Source organism: Balaenoptera ricei, chromosome 10, assembly GCF_028023285.1.
Source record: "Balaenoptera ricei isolate mBalRic1 chromosome 10, mBalRic1.hap2, whole genome shotgun sequence".
NCBI lineage: Eukaryota > Metazoa > Chordata > Mammalia > Artiodactyla > Balaenopteridae > Balaenoptera > Balaenoptera ricei.
The window spans coordinates 86,885,988-86,907,910 of NC_082648.1; the positions used below are offsets into that span (position 1 = coordinate 86,885,988).

Here is a 21,923-nt window from a genome sequence, read left to right on the forward strand (position 1 = left end):
GGAGCTAGATTGCTTGGGTTTAAACCCTTGCCTTACTATGTACTTGTTGAGCAACTTTGGGGAAGCTATTTAACCACACTGTGTACCCAACTGACTGATGGGATTATAGCGATGATTAAGATGAATTACTAAATGTAAAGTATACTGAGTAATATGTGGCACATAGTAAGTATATTAAATAAAGGTTATCTATTATTATTCTCATCTATCATGCACCTACTACTTGCAAAGAACTGTGTTAGGTGCTGGAGGTACGAGATGAATAACAAGCAGTTCCTGCTCTGAAGAAGCTGATAATTTAGTGGGGGAGACAGAAATGCAAACAAATTATTGTAATACAGTGTGACACACAAAAATATAGTTGTACTAACTACACTTGTTTGAAAAGAAAAGGTAATTCACTCTACTAGGGTTGGTCACAGAAGACTTCAGAGAGGCGGAGACACTTGTGAAGGGGTGTGGGATGGGTATGAATTTGGCAGAAACAGAAAATGTGGGAGTAAGTGGGGATGAGAGTATTCTGAGTAAAGAAAAGAATGGGAATGGTGCAGCACAGTACATTTGGGACCTATAAGTCTTTCGGTAGCTAGGGTGTAAAGTAACTTGGGTACAACAGTAAGATGAGATTAGGTCATTTGGCAGGGGCAACAGGTGGAGGGTGGGGAGAAGTTATATGAAATGTAAGCTTTCACTGAAATTACACAACTAAGTTTAGGAATCTTAAGTAATCATTTCATTTTTTTTAATTGAAGTATAGTTAATGTACAGTATTATATAAATTACAGGTGTACAATGGAGTGATTCACAATTTTTAAAGGTTATACTCCATTTATAGCTATTATAAAATATTGGCTATATACCCTGTGCTGTACAATATATCCTTGTAGCTTATTTATGTTATATGTAATAGTTTGTACCTTTTAATCCCCTACCTCTATATTGTCCCTCCCCCTTCTCTCTCCCCACTGGTAACCACTAGTTTGTTCTCTATAACTGTGAGTTTGCTTCTTTATTGTTATACTCACTAGTTTGTTGTGTTTTTTAGATTCCAGGTACAAGTGATATCATACAGTATTTGTCTTTCTCTGCCTGACTTATTTCACTTAGCATAATACCCTTCAAGTCCATCCAAATGGCAAAATTTCATTCTTTTGTACAACTTAGTAGTATTCCATTGGACATATATACTACATCTTCTTTAACCATTCATCAGTTGATGGACACTTAAGTAGCCATTTATTTTTTAATTGAGGTATAATTCACATACCATAAAATTCACCATTTAAAATTGTACAAATTAGTGTTTCTTAGTATGTTCACAAGGTTGTGAAAACATTACCACTATCTAATTCCAGAACATTTTCATTACTCCAAAAAGAAACCCAAAACCAATTAGCAGACACTCTCCATTTCCTTTTACCCTCATCCTCTGACAACCATGAATGGACTTTTCTGTGTCTATGGATTTGCCTATTCAGGACATTTCATATAAATAGGATCAAGGATATTCAGCCTTTGTGTCTGGCTTCTTTCACTTAGCATAATGTTTTCAAGGTTCATCCATGTTGTAGTATTTATCAGTACTTCATTCCTTTTTATGGCTGAATATTATTCCATTGCATGGATATACCACATTTTGCTTATCCATTCATCAGTTGATGAACATTAGGTTATTTCTACTTTTTGGATGTTATGAATAATACTGCTAGGAACATCTGTGTACAAGTTTTTGTGTGAATGTATGTTTTCAATACTCAAGTATAAACCTAGGAGTGGAACTGCTGGGTCATATGGTAGCTCCATGTTTAACTTTTTGAGGAACTGTCAAACTTTTTTCCACAGTGGATGCACCATTTTACATTTCCACCAGCAGAATATGAGGGTTAAAATTTCTCCATATCCTTGTCAACACTTGTTATTCTCTGTCCTCATTCATTTTTTTCTTTTTTTCATTTCTTTTATTGTGGTATGATAGACATAACATAAAATTTACCCTCTTAACCATTTTAAAGTGTACAGTTCAGTAGTGTTGAGTATACTCACAGTGTTGTGCAATCATCACCACTATCCACCTCCAGAATTCTTTTCATCTTGCAAAACTGAAATGCTGTACCAATTAAATGATAACTCTTCATTTCTCTCTCCTTCCAGCCCCTGACAAACACTCCATTACTTTCTGTCTCTACGAATTTGTCTACTCTAAGTACCTCATATAAGTGGAATCATGTAATATTTGTCTTCTTGTGACTGGCTTATTTTATTTATCATGTCTTCAAGATTCATCCACGTTGCAGCATGTATCAGAGTTTCCTTCCCGTTTAAGGATGACTAATACTCCATTGTATGCACATACTACGTTTTGTTTACCCATTCACTTGTGGATGGACATTTGGGTTGTTTCCACCTTTGGGCTATTGTGAAAAACGCTGCTATGAACACGAGTATACAAGTATCTGTTTGAGTCCCTGCTTTCACTTCTTTTGGGTATATAACCAGAAGTGGAATTGCTGGATCAAATGGTAATTCTATGCCTAATTTTTGGAGAAATTGCCATACTGTTTTCCATAGTAGTTACATCATTTTACACTCCCACCCACAGTGCACAACGTTCATATTCTCACCAATACTTTTTTTGTTTGCCCTCATTCATTTTAAAATAAATTTAGGGCTTCCCTGGTGGCGCAGTGGTTAAGAATCCGTCTGCCAGTGCAGGGGACACGGGTTCGAGCCCTGGTCCGGGAAGATCCCACATGCCACGGAGCAACTAAGCCCGTGTGCCACAACTACTGGGCCCGTGCACCACAACTACTGAAGCCCACACACCTAGAGTCCGTGCTCTGCAACAAGAGAAGCCACCGCAATGAGAAGCCCATGCACTGCAACGAAGAGCAGCCCCTACTCACCGCAACTAGAGAAAGCCCGTGCACAGCAACGAAGACCCAATGCAGCCAAAAATAAAGAAAGAAAAGAAAAGAAATTTAAAGCTATTTTGAATTGGAATTGCTATGAAAACAAAAGAAAAGCTACACACTAGAGTTCCTTTTGTACATAAAAGAGAAAAACTTCAAAAATCGTGAGACTCAAATGAGGTAATATATGAAAGCATTTTATAACTTATAAAAGCTTTACAAATGTTAATGTAATAATAAAACTCACAACATCATTTCCAGACTGGATATTCATATTCTTAGGGGGAACAGAAATTTGGCTTTTTATGTTATGATCAGAATTGCTCTTGCTTGACCCTATATATATATATGAAACGTTTGTTGTAAGTTTCTTCATAGAAAGAAGTTTTAAAGATATGTTTAAAAAGGTTGCTACTTTAAACTACTGGCTACACTTCATTACTAAAATCTGAAAATGAAGACTGCATAATCCTCTCAATATTTTAAACATATAAGTGAATCACTAAAAAAGAGTACATCAGCAAAATGCAGAAAAATATATAAAGTCATAAGTATGTTCATGATTTATCATGCATATTTTTCTAAAATCTCAACCTTTAGTAGTTACAATAAAAAACACTAGCTTCGTAGCTACATTTTAATAAGCATATTTATATAATTTGTGGCATCAAGATTATCAATAAAAGTCTTAGTAAAAGCAAAATTTTTTAAAGTATAACTTTAAACTCTTTACTAAGTTTAATTTGTTTAAAAAAGAAGTATTTTCAAAGAAATTACTAGGTTGACCTCAGCTAAAAGTGAGCCAAAATTTAGAAAGGAAAGGAGAAGGAAGTACTAACCATATACAAATCAGTACTTTTTAGCATACCAGATGCTGTGTGCATTTTATTTGTCACCTTCCTCCCATTTATGGGAATAAATAAGACTATCAACCACAATCCCTATTGCCCTCATCCTTTCCTTATACTCTTTCTTTGTTACAGTCACATAATCCAGGCCTGGCAGGTCAGAAGAATCTCTTTACCTGGAAAGAGATCAATTCAAGGGAGTGCTCAAAACCCAAGCACGGACAATCAGAATGCTTCCCCAGAAATGAGCCTTGGATTATGGAAAAGGGGCTCTCTTTCCTTTCAGTTGGCAAAAACTAGCAATATTATAGCCATTTACCATATAAAGCAAATATTATTTGCGAATTCCTTGTTTTCCAGGAGGAAGCTCATCAGCAGTAGGAGAGAAGTGGATGATTATGCCAAGGAGTGAAGGTGGACAGAGGTGCCAGGCGAGAGGGAGCACCAGCCAGCCAGTACTGCTGGCGCTGCGCCCCTCGTTCTGTCCTACTTAGACTTCTTAGGTATGTGACTCAGTAACTTCCCTCTTTGCTTAAGCTAGTTTGAGTTAGTTTTTCTGATCCTGTACATAAAATGAGTCTTAAAATACAAATATCATTGGTCTGATTTGTTTTCATTAAAGAGATATTTATATTTGTGTTTAAAACCACAGCCACTTTAAGGACACCAAACATCATAAACATTCTTTCGAAAAACATTTATTTATGTAGGTAAATAGCTTAAAGATATTTTTCATTTTCTTTAAATTTAAAACAGTTGAATTTAAAGCAGATTAAGTGCCAAAAACATTGTTAGTAAAACTATTGCTGAGTAGGAGGATTGTGGGGAGAGGGTGCAATAGTTACCATTCAAATCACTTTTCAATATCAACTAGAGCACATACAAAGTTTTAACATCACATGATACTTGTCAATTAGTGTTGTTCTCAGAGCTCTATGCAATGGCAATAAGTGGTCTTAAGGAAATAGCAAAACACTGAATTCCTGAACTGAGATTGCAGTGACTATATAGAGACATTTGGGGTAGTTAAAAAAAAAAAAAGACAATTTTGACTTTGCTATTACATAGTAACCAGTAAGACTTACTTTGGCATTACATTTACTCAAACTACACATACCTTGGTCTTTCCATTTCTTTCTTTTTTTAAAAAAAATTAATTAATTAATTAATTAAAAAAATTTTTTTATTTAAAAAAAAACTTTCATGCAGAGATTTATTCATGGAAGGAAAGAAAGAAAGGGGGAAGAAGGGAAGAACTAAATCAGGAACCCATCTTGGAATACTTATATTCATCCTAATCTTATCCACCCAGATTTATACGTGTCTACACGCTATTCAGAACGGTGATCCTTAGATAATCGAAGATCATGAATCTTGAAAAACAGCCTATTAATTTCACCCTACTTCACAATTTTTTAAAGTTTCTTAACAACAAGAGCTAAAAACAGAAAAGTTTCTGATTGCCCCTTGGTTAAAGAGAACATTAAACTAACCAGGAGTTTTCATTCCCCACATGTGCCAGTCCATCAGGGATGTGCTCTAAGTAGCTTAGCTCATTTGAGAGTCTAGCTGTTGGGTGTTACACTAGGTACCCTGGGTACAGCAAGCAACAACCTGTTTATTTCCAAGTATCTTCCTGTGGACAGTTGGGACTACTGGTATAGGAGGAATTTTTCCAGGGGCTCCGGCAGATACAGTTTGTGGATGGTCTGATGACAGACGCGACCCAAGCACTTCCGGACACACAGGCGGCACAGCTGGGAAAGAGCAGGCGGGCCTTTCCGGAGCAGGAGCACCTGCTCCACGCCGCTTTTCGGAGCTGCCAGATCAAGCGCACTTTTGCCCTGAGCGTTTCTGCACTTGAGGTTAGCCCCGTAGTCTATCAGCAGGTGGATGATTTCCACACTGTTCTGCTTCATGGTGGCATGGAGGGGGGTGTCCAGCCACTGGCCGTGGTCAACATTGGCTCCTAATTCTAGAAGCTTCTTCACACAGTCTAGCCTCTGATAGGTGCAAGCCACATACAGGGGAGTTCCAAGGTGAGGCACTTCCTGGTCAATGTTAACGTTATTTGCCAGCAGAATCTCCATGCATTCTCTATTACCTCTCTTTACTGCCTCGTGGATGGGTGAAGCCAGGTGCACCTCGAGCAGGGCCTTGGCTCCAAACTCCAGCAGCACGTTGACGCACGCAGTGCTGCCACTGCAGCAAGCACTGAAGAGGGGCGTGGCTCCGTGAACTGTCACCCCATTGACCTTATCTAAACGTTGGCACAGGGACATGGAGGCTGAAGAGAGGGGTAACCAGCAGTGTCTTCCCGACCATCCAAGAATATGGGCGCCGATGGGGCCAGGCCTGTGCACCCCACGGCGGGTCGGTCTTTCCATTTCTGAATGTCCATCAAGACAGGTATGTCCCGCCCTTTGTGGGACTCTGTGGCAGATTCCCACAGCCAGAGAAACAATGTAATGTCTAATAGCATAAAGAAAAAGAAAGCCAGCCATCCTGGCTGGTAAGATGGGTTTCTGCTGTTTATCTTGGGGTTCTTTACTTCCCAACAACTCTCTATCTCTTGCTTGGTAGACACTGGAAGACCACAACTGATTCTTTTTTTTTTTTAAATAAATTTATTTATTTTAGTTTTGTCTGCGTTGGGTCTTTTGTTGCTGCGCGCGGGCTTTTTCTCTAGTTACAGCAAGCAGGGGCTACTCTTCGTTGCGGTGCGTGGGCTTCTCATTGCGACGGCTTCTCGTTGCGGGGCACAGGCTCTAGGCATGTGGGCTTCAGTAGTTGTGGCACACGGGCTCAGTAGTTGTGGCTCGTGGGCTCTAGAGCACAGGCTCAGTAGTTGTGGGGCATGGGCTTAGTTGCTCCGCGGCATGTGGGATCTTCCCAGACCAGGGCTCGAACCCGTGTCACCTGCATTGGCAGGCAGATTCTTAACCACTGAGCCACCAGGGAAGACCCACAACCGCTTTTTAACACCACCTCTTTGATATTTTTATTATTTCTTACTCTTGTGATCAAGGTCTCTAACAGTGGACTAATCACAATTTTCTGACATTGTTTTTTTCTGTCCTATACTTTCTAGTCAGTCTGCCGCCAGTGGTCAAGGACTGGTAATTACCCTGAATGGAATCCCAGCTCAGCAAAAACTAAAAAAATGGAACGAGTGAAAAAACCTATTTTGGGGGACTTCCCTGGTGGTCCAGTGGTCAAGACTCCATGCTCCCAATGCAGGGGGCCCAGGTTCAATCCCCGGTCAGGGAACTAGATCCCGCATGTCGCAACTAAAAGATCCCGCGTGCTGCCAATAAAGATCCTCCATGCCGCAACTAAAGATCCTGCATGCTGCAAAGAAGATCCCCCATGCCACAACTAAGACCCGGTGCAGCCAAATAAATAAATAAAATAAATATTAAAGACAAAAAAACAAAAAAAACTATTTTTGGAATTGTTCAGTCGGGGAATTGAGATCAATTCTATCCTTAACCAGCCAAAACCCAACCTTTAATCCATTATATTGTTCTGTAGCAGGAGACAGACGAAGATCATTGGCAGATAAGGTATTCCATTAGAGGGCATGAAAATCTGCTGGATATGCCTTAAATATAATTAAGTTTTCTTGTTTTCCAGTGTCTGTTTGGTTAACACTAATAAATCTCCTCTTGTCTCAGTGATAAGGCTGAGGTGGTTATTTCTATTTCTGGCAACCATAATCATGGTCATTCCACAGGCTGGGAGGAGGGTATAAATGTATTTTGAATAGATAAGTCCAGGACAAATGCCAACTGAGCTGGTTCTGTTTAAAGCCTGAAAGTAACTTGCTTTCTTTAGCCAAATCAGTATGCTACAAACTGCACCCTCCTACTAATATTAAGAGTGTGACCAGTTAAATTTCAATTTCAGAAGTCTGTTCTTTATTTTTTTATTTTTTGTATTTATTTTACTTATTTATTCTTGGCTGTGTTGGGTCTTCGTTGCTGCATGCAGGCTTTCTCTAGTTGCGGTGAGCAGGGACTACTCTTTGTTGCAGTGCACGGGATTCTCATTGTGGTGGCTTCTCTTTCTGCTGAGCACAGGCTCTAGGTGCGCAGGCTTCAGTAGTTGTGGCACACGGGGTCAGTAGTTGTGGCTCACGGGCTCTAGAGTGCAGCCTCAGTAGTTGTGGTGCATGGGCTTAGTGGCTCCGCAGCATGTGGGATCTTCCCGGACCAGGGCTCGAACCCGTGTCCCCTGCATTGGCAGGAGGATTCTTAACCACTGCGTCACCAGGGAAGCCCCAGAAGTCTGTTCTTTACTACAAAGTTTAAAATATAGATTTTTCAGTTTGGGAAAACAGAGAGTATAACTCAAAAGGATAATTACTCTGTGTACGTTAAATATGTCTTTGTTGAGGACACCGTGGTATACAGGCAACGACAGGACTCTAAACAAGTTGGGATCCAAAAGCCTGGTAAATCCAATTGTTTAGAACTTGCTACAGATTCCTGCGTTAAAACATTCATAAATCACAACTAACATTTACTTAACATTTACTGCTTGTCCAGAGCTGTGCTAAGTGCTTACATCATTCTCTTACTTAGTCTGAACAACTCTATAAGGGGTCAACTCTTCTATTCCCCATTTACTGACGAGGAAACTGATGAACAGATTAGGTAATTAGTCCAGGGTCATATAGCTAGAAAGTGGCAGGGCAGAATCCGGACCCCAGCAAGCAGACCATTTCTAAAGTCTGCCTTAGCCTGAGCCTTAACCATCATGAATTTCGTCTCTTCATGGACAGGTCCAGAGGCTAGTCTATTTATGTTGGAGTAGTAAAAGTAGTAATTACTAGGTAATAATAGTAACCTTAGTTATGGGACATAAATGTAAGCATAGAACAGGATAGGGAGAAACATTTTTTTTTTCTGGTAAGAAAAATCTAGGCATTGATTGAAAAAATTTATATGGCATGATTTACCTGTTCTATATTTCTAAAACAGATAAAACTTAAAATTTTCCATTTTCTTTCCCCTTAAACTCTTTTGAGTATGATGGTGAAAAAGATACTCTTTCACATATCTTTTGATTTCACAGCATTTTTTTTCTTTCTTTTTTTTTTTTACTAATTTTTTCAAGCTAAACAGAACTAATTCTTGGTTATATATGCACTATTGTTATTTTCAAAAACTTGGATTTTTAAGAATATTAAATAATCACTCAGAAGTAGCTAACTAATACTATTTATTTGGTAATTATCAGGCATTTTCTTCAGTTTTATAGACTTTCTAAAATTCAGTGATAGTCATTTTTTTTTTTTTTTTTTTAATTTATTTATTTTTGGCTGTGTTGGGTCTTCGTTTCTGTGCGAGGGCTTTCTCTAGTTGCGGCGAGCGGGGGCCACTCTTCATCGCGGTGCGCGGGCCTCTCACCATCGCGGCCTCTCCTGTTGCGGAGCACAGGCTCCAGACGCGCAGGCTCAGTAGTTGTGGCGCACGGGCTTAGTTGCTCCGTGGCATGTGGGATCTTCCCGGACCAGGGCTCGAACCCGTGTCCCCTGCACTGGCAGGCAGACTCTCAACCACTGCGCCACCAGGGAAGCCCCGATAGTCATTTTTGAAGGAAGATAGCCAGGCTCTCTTCTCCCTTATCATGTAAACTGATACTCTCCCTAGGTTCAAAATTATGTACTCTCCCTAGGTTCATCAGAACCATTTTTTTTAGATTCCATATATATGTGTTAGCATACAGTATTTGTTTTTCTCTTTCTGACTTACTTCACTCTGTATGACAGACTCTAGGTCCATCCACCTCAGGAATCAAGATGCAGACGTAGAGAATGGACTTGAAGACATGGGGACGGGGAAGGGTAAGCTGGGACGAAGTGAGAGACTGGCATGGACATATATACACTACCAAATGTAAAATAGATAGCTAGTGGGAAGCAGCCACATAGCACAGGGAGATCAGCTTGGTGCTTTGTGACCACCTAGAGGGGCGGGATAGGGAGGGTGGGAGGGAGAAGCAAGAGGGAAGGTATATGGGGAAATATGTATATATATAGCTGATTCACTTTGCTATACAGCAGAAACTAACACAACATTGTAAAGCAATTATACTCCAATAAAGATGTTAAAAAATAAACCAAAAAAAACATAGCAAAATTACGTACTGTCAGCTTCCAAACTGTTATATACACAAGCCAACTGAGTAACAATGTATTTTCTGATCAGTATTTATTTCTATATTAACCTCAGTTTTGCTCTTTGCTCAGTGCAAACAGATCTAGACTATTTCTTCTTACAGTAATATGAATCTGTCTTACTACCTAAAGCTAATAGAAAAAGTGTATGTTTATACCTTAAAAGACAAAAGAACAGTCTTTACTGAAAGCTCTTGGCTGAGGCTAAATATATACATAAGATTCTAAATAAAAGTTCATTCTTTCCTTGGATGGTACATTTTCTTCTCCTTTATCATCTCAGACTTTCCCCTCAAGGCGAGGTTCCTTAACTTTTATGTAAACATGATTCCCAAAGTGTCAGAATTCCTCCTTAACAAGGTGATTGATTCCACTTATATCTAGCTAAATGTAGTGGGAGCTGGTTTTCTAGTGGTAGTGGTGATAGGTTACAGTGAGTCACCCTATTCCAACCAGCGCCCCTTGTGACCAATGGCATGTACTTATGAGGTAATGGGTCAGAATTCAGGCTCCAGGCTGTGGTTGAGGAACAGCTTTTCTGTTAAGACAATGTTAACTGTTACTGGAATTCTACCCTAAAACTTGGCACCACTTTGCAACTGAATGTTTCTCAACGTTTACAGACAATGACATGCCCTCAAACTTGCTAAGTGAGATACATCAAGGAAGTATTGGGGGTCCTGGAGGTTCTCCCCTTGGTTGTCATCCATGGACTTCTTTTTTTCTTTTTTAATATTTATTTATTTATTTTTGGCTGCGTTGGGTCTTAGTTGTGGCACGCAGGATCTTTTGTCACAGCGCGCAGGCTTCTCTCTAGTTGTGGCGTGCAGGCTCCAGAGCGTGCAGGCTCAGTAGTTGAGGTGCATGGGCTCAGTAGTTGTGGCAGGCTCCAGAGCACGTGGGCTCTGTAGTTGTGGCACACAGGCTCTCTAGTTGTGGCACTTGGGCTCAGTAGTTGTGGTACATGGGCTTAGTTGCCCCACGGCATGTGGGATCTTAGTTCCCTGACCAGGGATCAAACCCCCGTCCCCTGCATTGGAAGTCGGATTCTTAACCACTGGATACCTAAATGGACTCTTTAAGAATATGAAGTCAGCCTGGCCATTTAAGATGGGGGAAGGAAGTTCTATGGGGAGGAATACAAACATTCAAAGACACCAGGATAATGATACATTCAGAGAACTGCCAGTAGTTTGCTACAGCTGCAGGAGATAGGGAAGTAGGGATGAATGGCAAGAAATGAAGCTAGAGTCTTGATGATAAAAGCATTTATTTGCAATTCTAAGATGTTAGGCTATATGTTAAAGGCAGTGGAGAATCACAGAAAGATTTGTATGTATGAACAGATGAACTATATGAAGAGATCCACTAAGTTTTTAGTGACAGATTGAAAGAGAATAGGAAAACCAATCAGGAGTTATTATAATAATTCAGGTGAAAAACGATGAGGGCTTGAACTAAACAGCAATGGCATGGAGGCATGTGGTCAGATGTGAGAGATTAAAAAAGAGAAAATCACAGTGACGACATGTTAAGGGGTAGAGAGGAGGGCAGAATCAAGGGTGACTTTCAAGTTGCTAGTGTGGGTAGATGGTTGAAGTAAAGGATAACGAAGTAGGTTTAGGCTCGGCAGGGGATGAAGTGAAGCCGGTAGGGGGTAAAGGGATTGGATTATAGGGCTTATAGGGCTGCTTATAGGGCTGTTAAGTTTTCCATTTATTACATTTTCTCTAGAGAGAAAAATCATGATTTTAAAGGTCATTTTAGCTCTCTGTTAGTATAGAAGGTCTACTGTGTATTTCCAGAAGCAAAAAAGAGGTCATAGTCAATGTTAAATATATTTATAACATATATTCCAATGAGTACCAAAATGGATTGGACCCATATGTTCAAGTCACATTAAAGTATATGTCACAATCCATCTGCTTTTAAAGTGTGTCAGAAACAATTTCCAGAGCAAATGCCAAATATCCTGGAGATGCTTTAGTTCAAATTACCAATTATACCATTGTACTTGAACTGTTTGCTACTGAAATACATACTAAATGGAGATACATGTGGGAAATCTGTTCTTGCAGACTTCTAAAAAATTCTTAAATTTCATATTTTGAAAGATAAAACATGAGGAAAAGATTGCATATATGAGGGAAAAAATGCATACATTTTCTTGAAGGGCTGAGAGCCAAGAAAAATTCCAAAGTATACTGCTAGTACAGTATGAATGCCTGCATAGCTACCATAGCTAAATACATTGGGGTGAACTAAAATCCCAAACTGGAAAGACTCTTTACAAGTGTCTAGATACTTGCAAAGGAGACGAGTTCTGAATAATCCATTACGATATATTTTACCCAGGATGAGCTTTGCCTGGATGGAGTAAATTACTGTCAAATTTCTGAGCCACAAATTTTCAGCATTTCTCAAAAATTTTTTTATAAAACTCACACAAAACAATATCTAGTTTCTAATAACCATTACTGTGGACTTAGAGTTACTCTGTTTATTTCCCCATCTGGCTCAACCTAGATCATGTAGAGTAAATTTCCTATACACTAAGGTCTTAAATAAAAAACTATAGATAATTCAAGAGAGAGAGAGAGAGAGAGAGAGAGAGAGATGGAGGGAAGGAGGGAAGGAGAGAGGAAAAAAGTAGCATGGGAAGAAAAAGAGCACTGCTTCTTGTGGACACTACTGCTGTGCAACAAAACTGTCATCAAATTCCATCCCTTTTGCATATACAGATTCATCATTAATCTATTAAAACTACTCCTAAAATGTCTTAAGGCTAGTTTTAGTAGCATAGCATAGATTTTTCACTTTTTAAACATAGCAGAGGCACTGTTTAAGAAGGTGGTCTCCTCAACCATAAAACACTGTATAGGAAAAACATATAGAGCTTGAAATATTTTTATTATCACTGATAAACTCAGCATCTTGGCAGTAATATCATTATATTAGAAGAATTACTTACTCAAGAAGATCTGGGTCTAGTCCTTCTGATATCATTTTGTTTCTTATTGCCATGACTGGAACACCCTAAGCAAAGAACACAAGATAATAATTCAATAATTAAATATACCTCCTTCATAAAAACAGACAAATAAACCAATGGAACAGAATCGAAAGCCCAGAAATAAACCCAAGCAACAAATATTTGACAAGAGAGCCAAGAATACTCAATGGAGAAAACAGTCTCTTCAATAAATGGTGCTGGGAAAATTGGATATTCACACATAAAAGAATAAAACTTGACCCCTATATCTTGTACCACTCATAAAAATTAACTTGAAATGGATTAAAGACTTAAATGAACGACCTGAAACTATGAAACTCCTAGAAGAAAACATAGAAAGAAAGCTCCTTGACATGGGTCTAGTAATGATATTATGGAAATCATACCTAAAGCATTAAGAGACAAAGTAAAAAATAAACAAGTGAGACTACATCAAGCTACACGTAGCTACAAAGCTACACAGCAAAAGAAACCATCAACAAAGTGGGAAAACTGGGCTTCCCTGGTGGTGCAGTGGTTAAGAATCCGTCTGCCAGTGCAGGGGACACGGGTTCAAGCCCTGGTATGGAAGATCCCACATGCTGCGGAGCAACTAAGCCCATGTGCCACAACTCCTGAGCCTGTGCACCTAGAGCCTGTGCTCTGCAACAAGAGAAGCCACCGCGATCAGAGCCCACTCACAGCAACGAAGAGTAGCCCCCACTCGCCGCAACTAGAGAAAGCCCGTGCGCAGCAACAAAGACCCAATGCAGCCAAAAATAAAATAAATAAAATAAATAAAGTAAATAAATTTATTAAAAAAAAAAGTGGGAAGACAACCTATGAAATGGGAAAAAATATTTGCAAACCATATATCTGGTAAGAGGTTAATATCCAAAATATATAAAGAACTCATACAATTCGAGCAAAAAACCAAATAATTCAATTAAAAAAAGGGCAAAGAACCTGAATAGACATTTTTCCAAAGAAGATATATGAATGGTCAACAGATACATGAAAAGATGCTCAACATCACTAGTCACTAGGGAAATGTGAATTAAAATCACAATGAGATATCACCTCATGCCTGTTAGAATGGCCATGATCAAAAGACAAGAGATAACAAATGCTGGCATGGATGTGGAGAAGAGAAAACCCTGCGCACTGTTTGTGAGATTGTAAGTTGGTACAGCCACTGTGGAAAACAGTATGAAGTTTTCTCAAAAAATTAAAACTAGAACTACCATATGATTCAGCAATTCCAGTTCTGGGAGTATATCCAAAAAACCCAGAAACACCAACTTGAAAAGATGTCTGCATCCCCATATTAGCAGCACTGTTTACAATAGCCAAGACATGGAAACAACCTAGGTGTCCACTGAAGGATGAATGGATAAAGAGTATATATATACACAATGGAATATTATTCAGCCATAAAAAAACAGGAAAATCCTACCGTTTGTGACAACATGGGTGGATCTTGAAGGCATAATGCTAGGTGAAATAAGTCAGACAGAGAAAGACAAATACTGTTCGATCTCACTTATATATGGAATCTAAAAACAAAACAAAACAAAAAAACCAAACTCATAGAAAAAGAGATCAGACTTGTGGTTACCAGAGGCAGAGGGTGGGGGTAGGAGGAATTGGAGGAAGATGGTCAAAAGGTACAAACTTAGTTATAAAATAAGTAAGTACTAGGGATGTAATGTACAACATGATGACGATAGATAACTTTTCCTGATATCATACAGCAGTGTTAACAGAGTAGATCCTGCGAGTTCTCATCACAGGTGAATTTTTTTTTCTTTTCTTTTTATTGTATCTATATGAGGTGATGGATATTTATTTATTTATTTATTTATTTATTATTATTATTTTTTTTAGGTGATGGATATTAACTAAACCTACTGTGGTGATCATTTCACAATATACGTGAATCAAACCATCATGCTGTACACCTTAAACTTTTCAGTGATGTATGTCAATTATTTCTCAATAAAACTGGCAAAAATAAAAAATAGAAGCCAAGAAAAAAAGCCTCCTCTTAGATGGCTCATTATTTAAAATAGCTCTTATTTCGCTTTTTTTTTAAAAATTATTATTATTATTTTTAAATTTTATTTATTTATTTATTTATTTATGGCTGTGTTGGGTCCTTGTTTCCGTGCGAGGGCTCTCTCTAGCTGCGGCAAGTGGGGGCCACTCTTCATCGCGGTGCGCGGGCCTCTCACCATCGCGGCCTCTCTTGTTGCGGAGCACAGGCTCCAGATGCGCAGGCTCAGCAGTTGTGGCTCACGGGCCTAGTCGCTCCGTGGCATGTGGGATCCTCCCAGACCAGGGCTCGAACCCGTGTCCCCCGCATCGGCAGGCAAACCCTCAACCACTGCGCCACCAGGGAAGCCCTTGCTTTTATATTAGTATGTGCATAGCACTTGAATAATCTAATAAGGTATACATTTTAACTGACTTAATGGAATCAGTGCTATCTACTACCACATAAGCCCAGATTAAATCATTTGAGCTTATCTACTACTAATTCTGCTGGATAGAAGCCAGATATCATATTCTCACTCTTCTTATATCACCAAAAGAAAGAAAACATTGATAAGTCAAATGATTAAGGCCTTGGCTGGGATGGTGCCATGAATACTTAACAATATGAATAAATGTCTTTTCAAATAAAGATTTCAGAGCTTTCTACTCTTAAGTATAGCTATGTCAATGTTCTTTTCATAAGCAAATGGTCCAATTTCACTTGGACATATTATGCAAAAAGGTCAAACAGAATTCAAGAACTCTCTTGGGATTATATTACACATCTTCTCTATACCAATACAAACACCATGTAATGATAGTCCTAGAAGTGTATAAGTCACAAAAACATTGAGAACATGTGAATTTCAAAGTTCAGGATAAGAACATCAAAACAGTAAGAAGAGGATATGTCAGAAATAAATACAAATTTACTTGAAAAGGGGACTAATTTGATGTATAAATAAACATTTATTGAAAGCTCACTTATAAAGCTTTAAGGGGAGAAGATGCAATCAAGTCTCTTTGTCAACTCCTCCTCTTCCCCAAAAGATGAGGAAACACTAATCAGATGTGTTAAATTTGAGCACCTTGATTAAACCACCTTCAAAAGTAAGTGGGGATGGACCGAGGGGCAAGATGGCGGAAGAGTAAGACGCGGAGATCACCTTCCTTCCCAAAGATACAGTAGAAATACATCTACACGTGGAACTGCTCCTACAGAACACCCACTGAACACTGGCAGAAGACGTCAGACCTCCCAAAAGGCAAGAAACTCCCCACGTACTTGGGTAGGGCAAAAGAAAAAAGAAATAACAGAGACAAAAGAATAGGGACGGGACCTGCACCAGTGGGAGGGAGCTGTGAAGGAGGAAAGGTTTCCACACACTAGGAAACCCCTTCATGGGCAGAGACTGTGGGTGGCAGAGGGGGGAAGCTTCGGAGCCACGGAGGAGAGCGCAGCCACAGGGGTGCGGAGGGCAAAGCGGAGAGATTCCCGCACGGAGGATCGGTGCTGAGTAGCACTCACCAGCCCGAGAGGCTTGTCTGCTCACCCACCGGGGTGGGCGGGGGCTGGGAGCTGAGGCTCGGGCTTCGGTGCTAGCCGGGAGGGAGTCCGGGAAAAAGTCTGCAGCTGCCGAAGAGGCAAGACTTTTTCTTGCCTCTTTGTTTCGCGGCGTGCAAGGAGAGGGGATTCAGAGCACCTAAACGAACTCCAGAGACGGGCGCGAGCCGCGGCTATCAGCGCGGACCCCAGAGGCAGGCGCAAGCCGCGGCTATCAGCCCGGATCCCACAGCAACAGGGGCGCAGAGGGAAAAACGGAGAGATTCCCGCACAGAGGCTCAGCGCCGAGCAGCGCTCACCAGCCCGAGAGGCTTGTCTGCTCACCCGCCGGGGCGGGCGGGGGCTGGGAGCTGAGGCTCGGGCTTCGGTCGGATTGCAGGGAGAGGACTGGGGTTGGCGGCGTGACCATAGCCTGAAGGGGTTAGCGCACCACAGCTAGCAGGGAGGGAGTCCAGGAAAATGTCTGCAGCTGCCGAGAGGCAAGAGACTTTTTCTTGCCTCTTTGTTTCACGGCGCAAGGAGAGGGGAGTCAGAGCGCCGCCTAAATGAACTCCAGAGACGGGCACGAGCTGTGGCTATCAGCACGGACCCCAGAGGCGGGCAGGAGACGTTAAGGCTGCTGCTGCCGCCACCAAGAAGCCTGTGTGCGAGCACAGGTCACTCTCCACACCGCCCCTCCCGGGAGCTGGTGCAGCCCGCCACGGCCAGGGTCCCGTGATCCAGGGACAACTTCGCCGGGAGAACGCACAGCGCGCCTCAGGCTGCTGCAACGTCACGATGGCCTCTGCCGCTGCAGGCTTGCCCCGCATCCGTGCCCCTCCCTCCCCCCGTTCTGAGTGAGCCAGAGCCCCCGAAGCAGCTGCTCCTTTAACCCCGTTCTGTCTGGGCGGGGAACAGACGCCCTCAGGCGACCTACATGCAGAGGCGGGTCCAAATCCAAAGCTGAACCCGGGGAGCTGTAAGAACAAAGAAGAGAAAGGGAAATCTCTCCCAGCAGCCTCAGAAGCAGCGGATTAAAGCTCCACAAACAACTTGATGTGCCTGCATCTGTTGAATACCTGAATAGACAACGAATCATCCCAAATTCAAGAGGTGGACTCTGGGAGCAGGATATATTAATTTTTCCCCTTTTCCTTTTTTTGTGAGTGTATATGTGTATGCTTCTGGGTGAGATTTTGTCTGTATAGCTTTGCTTTCACCATTAGTCCTAGGGTTAGGTCCGTTCGTTTTTGTTTTTTTTTTTACTTAAAAAATCTTTTTTTCCTAATAAATGTTTTCTTAATAATTTTTTCCTTATTTTCTATTTTTAGAAATTAAAAAAAATTTTTAATAAGTTTTTTCATATTTTTTATTTTAAAACATTAAATTTTTTTCTTAAATTTTTTTATTAATAATTTTTTTCTTATTTTTTACTATAAAAAATTAATAAATCTATTTTTAAAAATTAAAAAAATTTTTTTCTGAATACATTTATTCTTAATAATTTTTTTCTTATTTTTTATTATAACAGCTTTATTTTATTTTATTTTATCCTCTTTCTTTCTTTCTTTCTATTTTTTTCTCCCTTTTATTCTGAGCCGTGTGGATGAAAGGCTCTTGGTGCTCCAGCCAGGTATCAGGGCTGTGCCTCTGAGGTGGGAGAGCCAACTTCAGGACACTGGTCCACCAGAGACCTCCCAGCTCCACGTAATACCAAACGGCGAAAATCTCTCAGAGATCTCCATCTCAACATCAAGACCCAGCTTCACTCAACGACCAGCAAGCTACAGTGCTGGACACCCTATGCCAAACAACTAGCAAGACAGGAACACAGCCCCATCCATTAGCAGAGAGGCTGCCTAAAATCATAATAAGGCCACAGACACCCCAAAACACACCACCAGATGTGGACGTGCCCACCAGAAAGACAAGATCCAACCTCATCCACCAGAACATAGGCACTAGTCCCCTCCACCAGGAAGCCTACACAACCCACTGAACCAACCTTAGCCAATGGGGACAGATACCAAAAACAACGGGAAATACAAACCTGCAGCCTGTGAAAAGGAGACCCCAAACACAGTAAGATAAGCAAAATGAGAAGACAAAAAAACACACAGCAGGTGAAGGAGCAGGGTCAAAACACACCAGACCTAACAAATGAAGAGGAAATAGGCAGTCTACCTGAAAAAGAATTCAGAATAATGATAGTAAAGATGATCCAAAATCTTGGAAATAGAATAGACAAAATGCAAGAAACATTTAACAAGGATGTAGAAGAACTAAAGAGGAACCAAGCAACGATGAAAAACACAATGAATGAAATTAAAAATACTCTAGACGGGATCAATAGCAGAATAACTGAGGCAGAAGAACAGATAAGTGACCTGGAAGATAAAATAGTGGAAATAACTACTGCAGAGCAGAATAAAGAAAAAAAATGAAAAGAACTGAGGACAGTCTCAGAGACCTCTGGGACAAGATTAAACGCACCAACATTCGAATTATAGGGGTCCCAGAAGAAGAAGAGAAAAAGGGACTGAGAAAATATTTGAAGAGATTATAGTTGAAAACTTCCCTAATATGGGAAAGGAAATAGTTAATCAAGTCCTGGAAGCACAGAGAGTCCCATACAGGATAAATCCAAGGAGAAACATGCCAAGACACATATTAATCAAACTATCAAAAATTAAATATAAAGAAAACATATTAAAAGCAGCAAGGGAAAAACAATAAATAACACACAAGGGAATCCCCATAAGGTTAACAGCTGATCTTTCAGCAGAAACTCTGCAAGCCAGAATGGAGTGGCAGGATATACTTAAAGTCATTAAGGAGAAAAACCTAAAACCAAGGTTACTCTACCCAGCAAGGATCTCATTCAGATTTGATGGAGAAATTAAAACCTTTACAGACAAGCAAAAGCTGAGAGAGTTCAGCACCACCAAACCAGCTTTACAACAAATGCTAAAGGAACTTCTCTAGGCAAGAAACACAAGAGAAGGAAAACACCTACAATAACAAACACAAAATATTTAAGAAAATGGGAATAGGAACCTACATATCGATAATTACCTTAAATATAAATGGATTAAATGCTCCCACCAAAAGACACAGACTGGCTGAATGGATACAAAAACAAGACCCATATATATGCTGTCTACAAGAGACCCACTTCAGACCCAGAGACACATACAGACTGAAAGTGAGGGGATGGAAGAAGATGTTCCATGCAAATGGAAATCAAAAGAAAGCTGGAGTAGCAGTTCTCATATCAAACAAAATAGACTTTAAAATAAAGACTATTACAAGAGACAAAGAAGGACACTACATAATGATCAAGGGATCGATCCAAGAAGAAGATATAACAATTGTAAATATCTGTGCACCCCACATAGGAACACCTCAATACATAAGGCAAACACTAACAGCCATAAAAGGGGAAATCGACAGTAACACAATTATAGTAGAGGACTTTAACACCCCACTTTCACCAATGGACAGATCATCCAAAATGAAAATAAATAAGGAAACACAAGCTTTAAATGATACATTAAACAAGATGGACTTAATTGATATTTATAGGACATTCCAACCAAAAACAACAGAATACACATTTTTCTCAAGTGCTCATGGAACATTCTCCAGGATAGATCATATCTTGGGTCACAAATCAGGCCTTGGTAAATTTAAGAAAACTGAAATCGTATCAAGTATCTTTTCCGACCACAACGCTATGAGACTAGATATCAATTACAGGAAAAGATCTGTAAAAAATACAAACACATGGAGGCTAAACGATACACTACTTAATAACGAAGTGATCACTGAAGAAATCAAAGGGGAAATCAAAAAATACCTAGAAACAAATAACAATGGAGACACGACGACCCAAAACCTATGGGATGCAGCAAAAGCAGTTCTAAGAGGGAAGTTTATAGCAATACAAGCCTACATCAAGAAACAGGAAACATCTCGAATAAACAACCTAACCTTGCATCTAAAGCAATTAGAGAAAGAAGAGCAAAAAAACCCCAAAGCTAGTGGAAGGAAAGAAATCATAAAGATCAGATCAGAAATATATGAAAAAGAAATGAAGGAAACAATAGCAAAAATCAATGAAACTAAAAGCTGGTTCTTCGAGAAGATAAAATTGATAAACCATTAGCCAGACTCATCAAGAGAAAAAGGCAGAAGACTCAAATCAATAGAATTAGAAATGAAAAAGGAGAAGTAACCACTGACACTGCAGAAATACAAACGATCATGAGAGATTACTACAAGCAACTCTATGCCAATAAAATGGACAACCTGGAAGAAATGGACAGATTGTTAGAAATGCACAACCTACCGAGACTGAACCAGGAAGAAATAGAAAATATGAACAGACCAATCACAAGCACTGAAATTGAAACTGTGATTAAAAATCTTCCAACAAACGAAAGCCCAGGAACAAATGGCTTCTCAGGCGAATTCTATCAAACATTTAGAGAAGAGCTAACACCTATCCTTCTCAAACTCTTCCAAAATATTGCAGAGGGGGGAACACTCCCCAACTCATTCTATGAGGCCACCATCACCCTGATACCAAAACCAGACAAAGATGTCACAAAGAAAGAAAACTACAGGCCAATATCACTGATGAACATAGATGCAAAAATCCTCAACAAAATACTAGCAAACAGAATCCAACAGCACATTAAAAGGATTATACACCACGATCAAGTGGGGTTTATTCCAGGAATGCAAGGATTCTTCAATATACGCAAATCAATCAACGTGATACATCATATTAACAAACTGAAGGAGAAAAACCATATGATCATCTCAATAGATGCAGAGAAAGCTTTCGAGAAAATTCAACACCCATTTATGATAAAAGCCCTGCAGAAAGTAGGCATAGAGGGAACTTTCCTCAACATAATAAAGGCCATATATGACAAACCCACAGCCAACACTGTCCTCAACGGTGAAAAACTGAAACCATTTCCACTAAGATCAGGAACAAGACAAGGTTGCCCACTCTCACCAGTATTATTCAACATAGTTTTGGAAGTGTTAGCCACAGCAATCAGAGAAGAAAAAGAAATAAAAGGAATCCAAATCGGAAAAGAAGAAGTAAAGCTGTCACTGTTTGCAGATGACATGATACTATATATAGAGAATCCTAAAACTGCCACCAGAAAACTACTAGAGCTAATCAATGAATTTGGTAAAGTAGCAGGATACAAAATTAATGCACAGAAATCTCTTGCATTCCTATATACTAATGATGAAAAATCTGAAAGTGAAATTAAGAAAACACTCCCGTTTACCATTGCAACAAAAAGAATAAAATATCTAGGAATAAACCTACCTAAGGAGACAAAAGACCTGTATGCAGAAAATTATAGGACACTGATGAAAGAAA

At 39.8% G+C, this 21,923-nt stretch overlaps 2 protein-coding genes across 9 annotated transcripts in view; both read right to left on the reverse strand.

Moving 5' to 3' along the window:
* The window catches only part of WASHC3 (WASH complex subunit 3), a 142,095-nt gene that overhangs the window by 82,460 nt on the left and 37,712 nt on the right, over positions 1-21,923 (reverse strand). For 6 of the 8 annotated variants that reach the window (XR_009505438.1, XR_009505439.1, XR_009505437.1 and 3 more), the window contains one exon: positions 12,913-12,977. Coding sequence is in view for 5 of the 8 variants with exons in the window: in XM_059936771.1 (XP_059792754.1) it covers positions 12,913-12,977 (65 nt within the window). In the remaining 3 variants the exon portion in view is untranslated. Of the gene's footprint in view, positions 1-6,591; positions 6,677-7,362; positions 8,058-12,912; positions 12,978-21,923 lie in introns of those variants that run through there. The other 2 variants (XM_059936772.1, XM_059936773.1) reach the window with 2 other exon arrangements.
* LOC132373500 (ankyrin repeat and SOCS box protein 11-like) lies at positions 4,940-6,261 on the reverse strand. The gene has a single exon (XM_059936767.1). It carries the CDS (start codon positions 6,259-6,261, stop codon positions 5,410-5,412), a length of 852 nt encoding a protein of 283 aa, XP_059792750.1. The 3' UTR covers positions 4,940-5,409.

Excerpts from the sequence above, each read along its gene's own strand:
- LOC132373500 (XM_059936767.1), bottom strand. The coding sequence starts at position 6,261 with ATGGCTGGCTTTCTTTTTCTTTATGCTATTAGACATTACATTGTTTCT.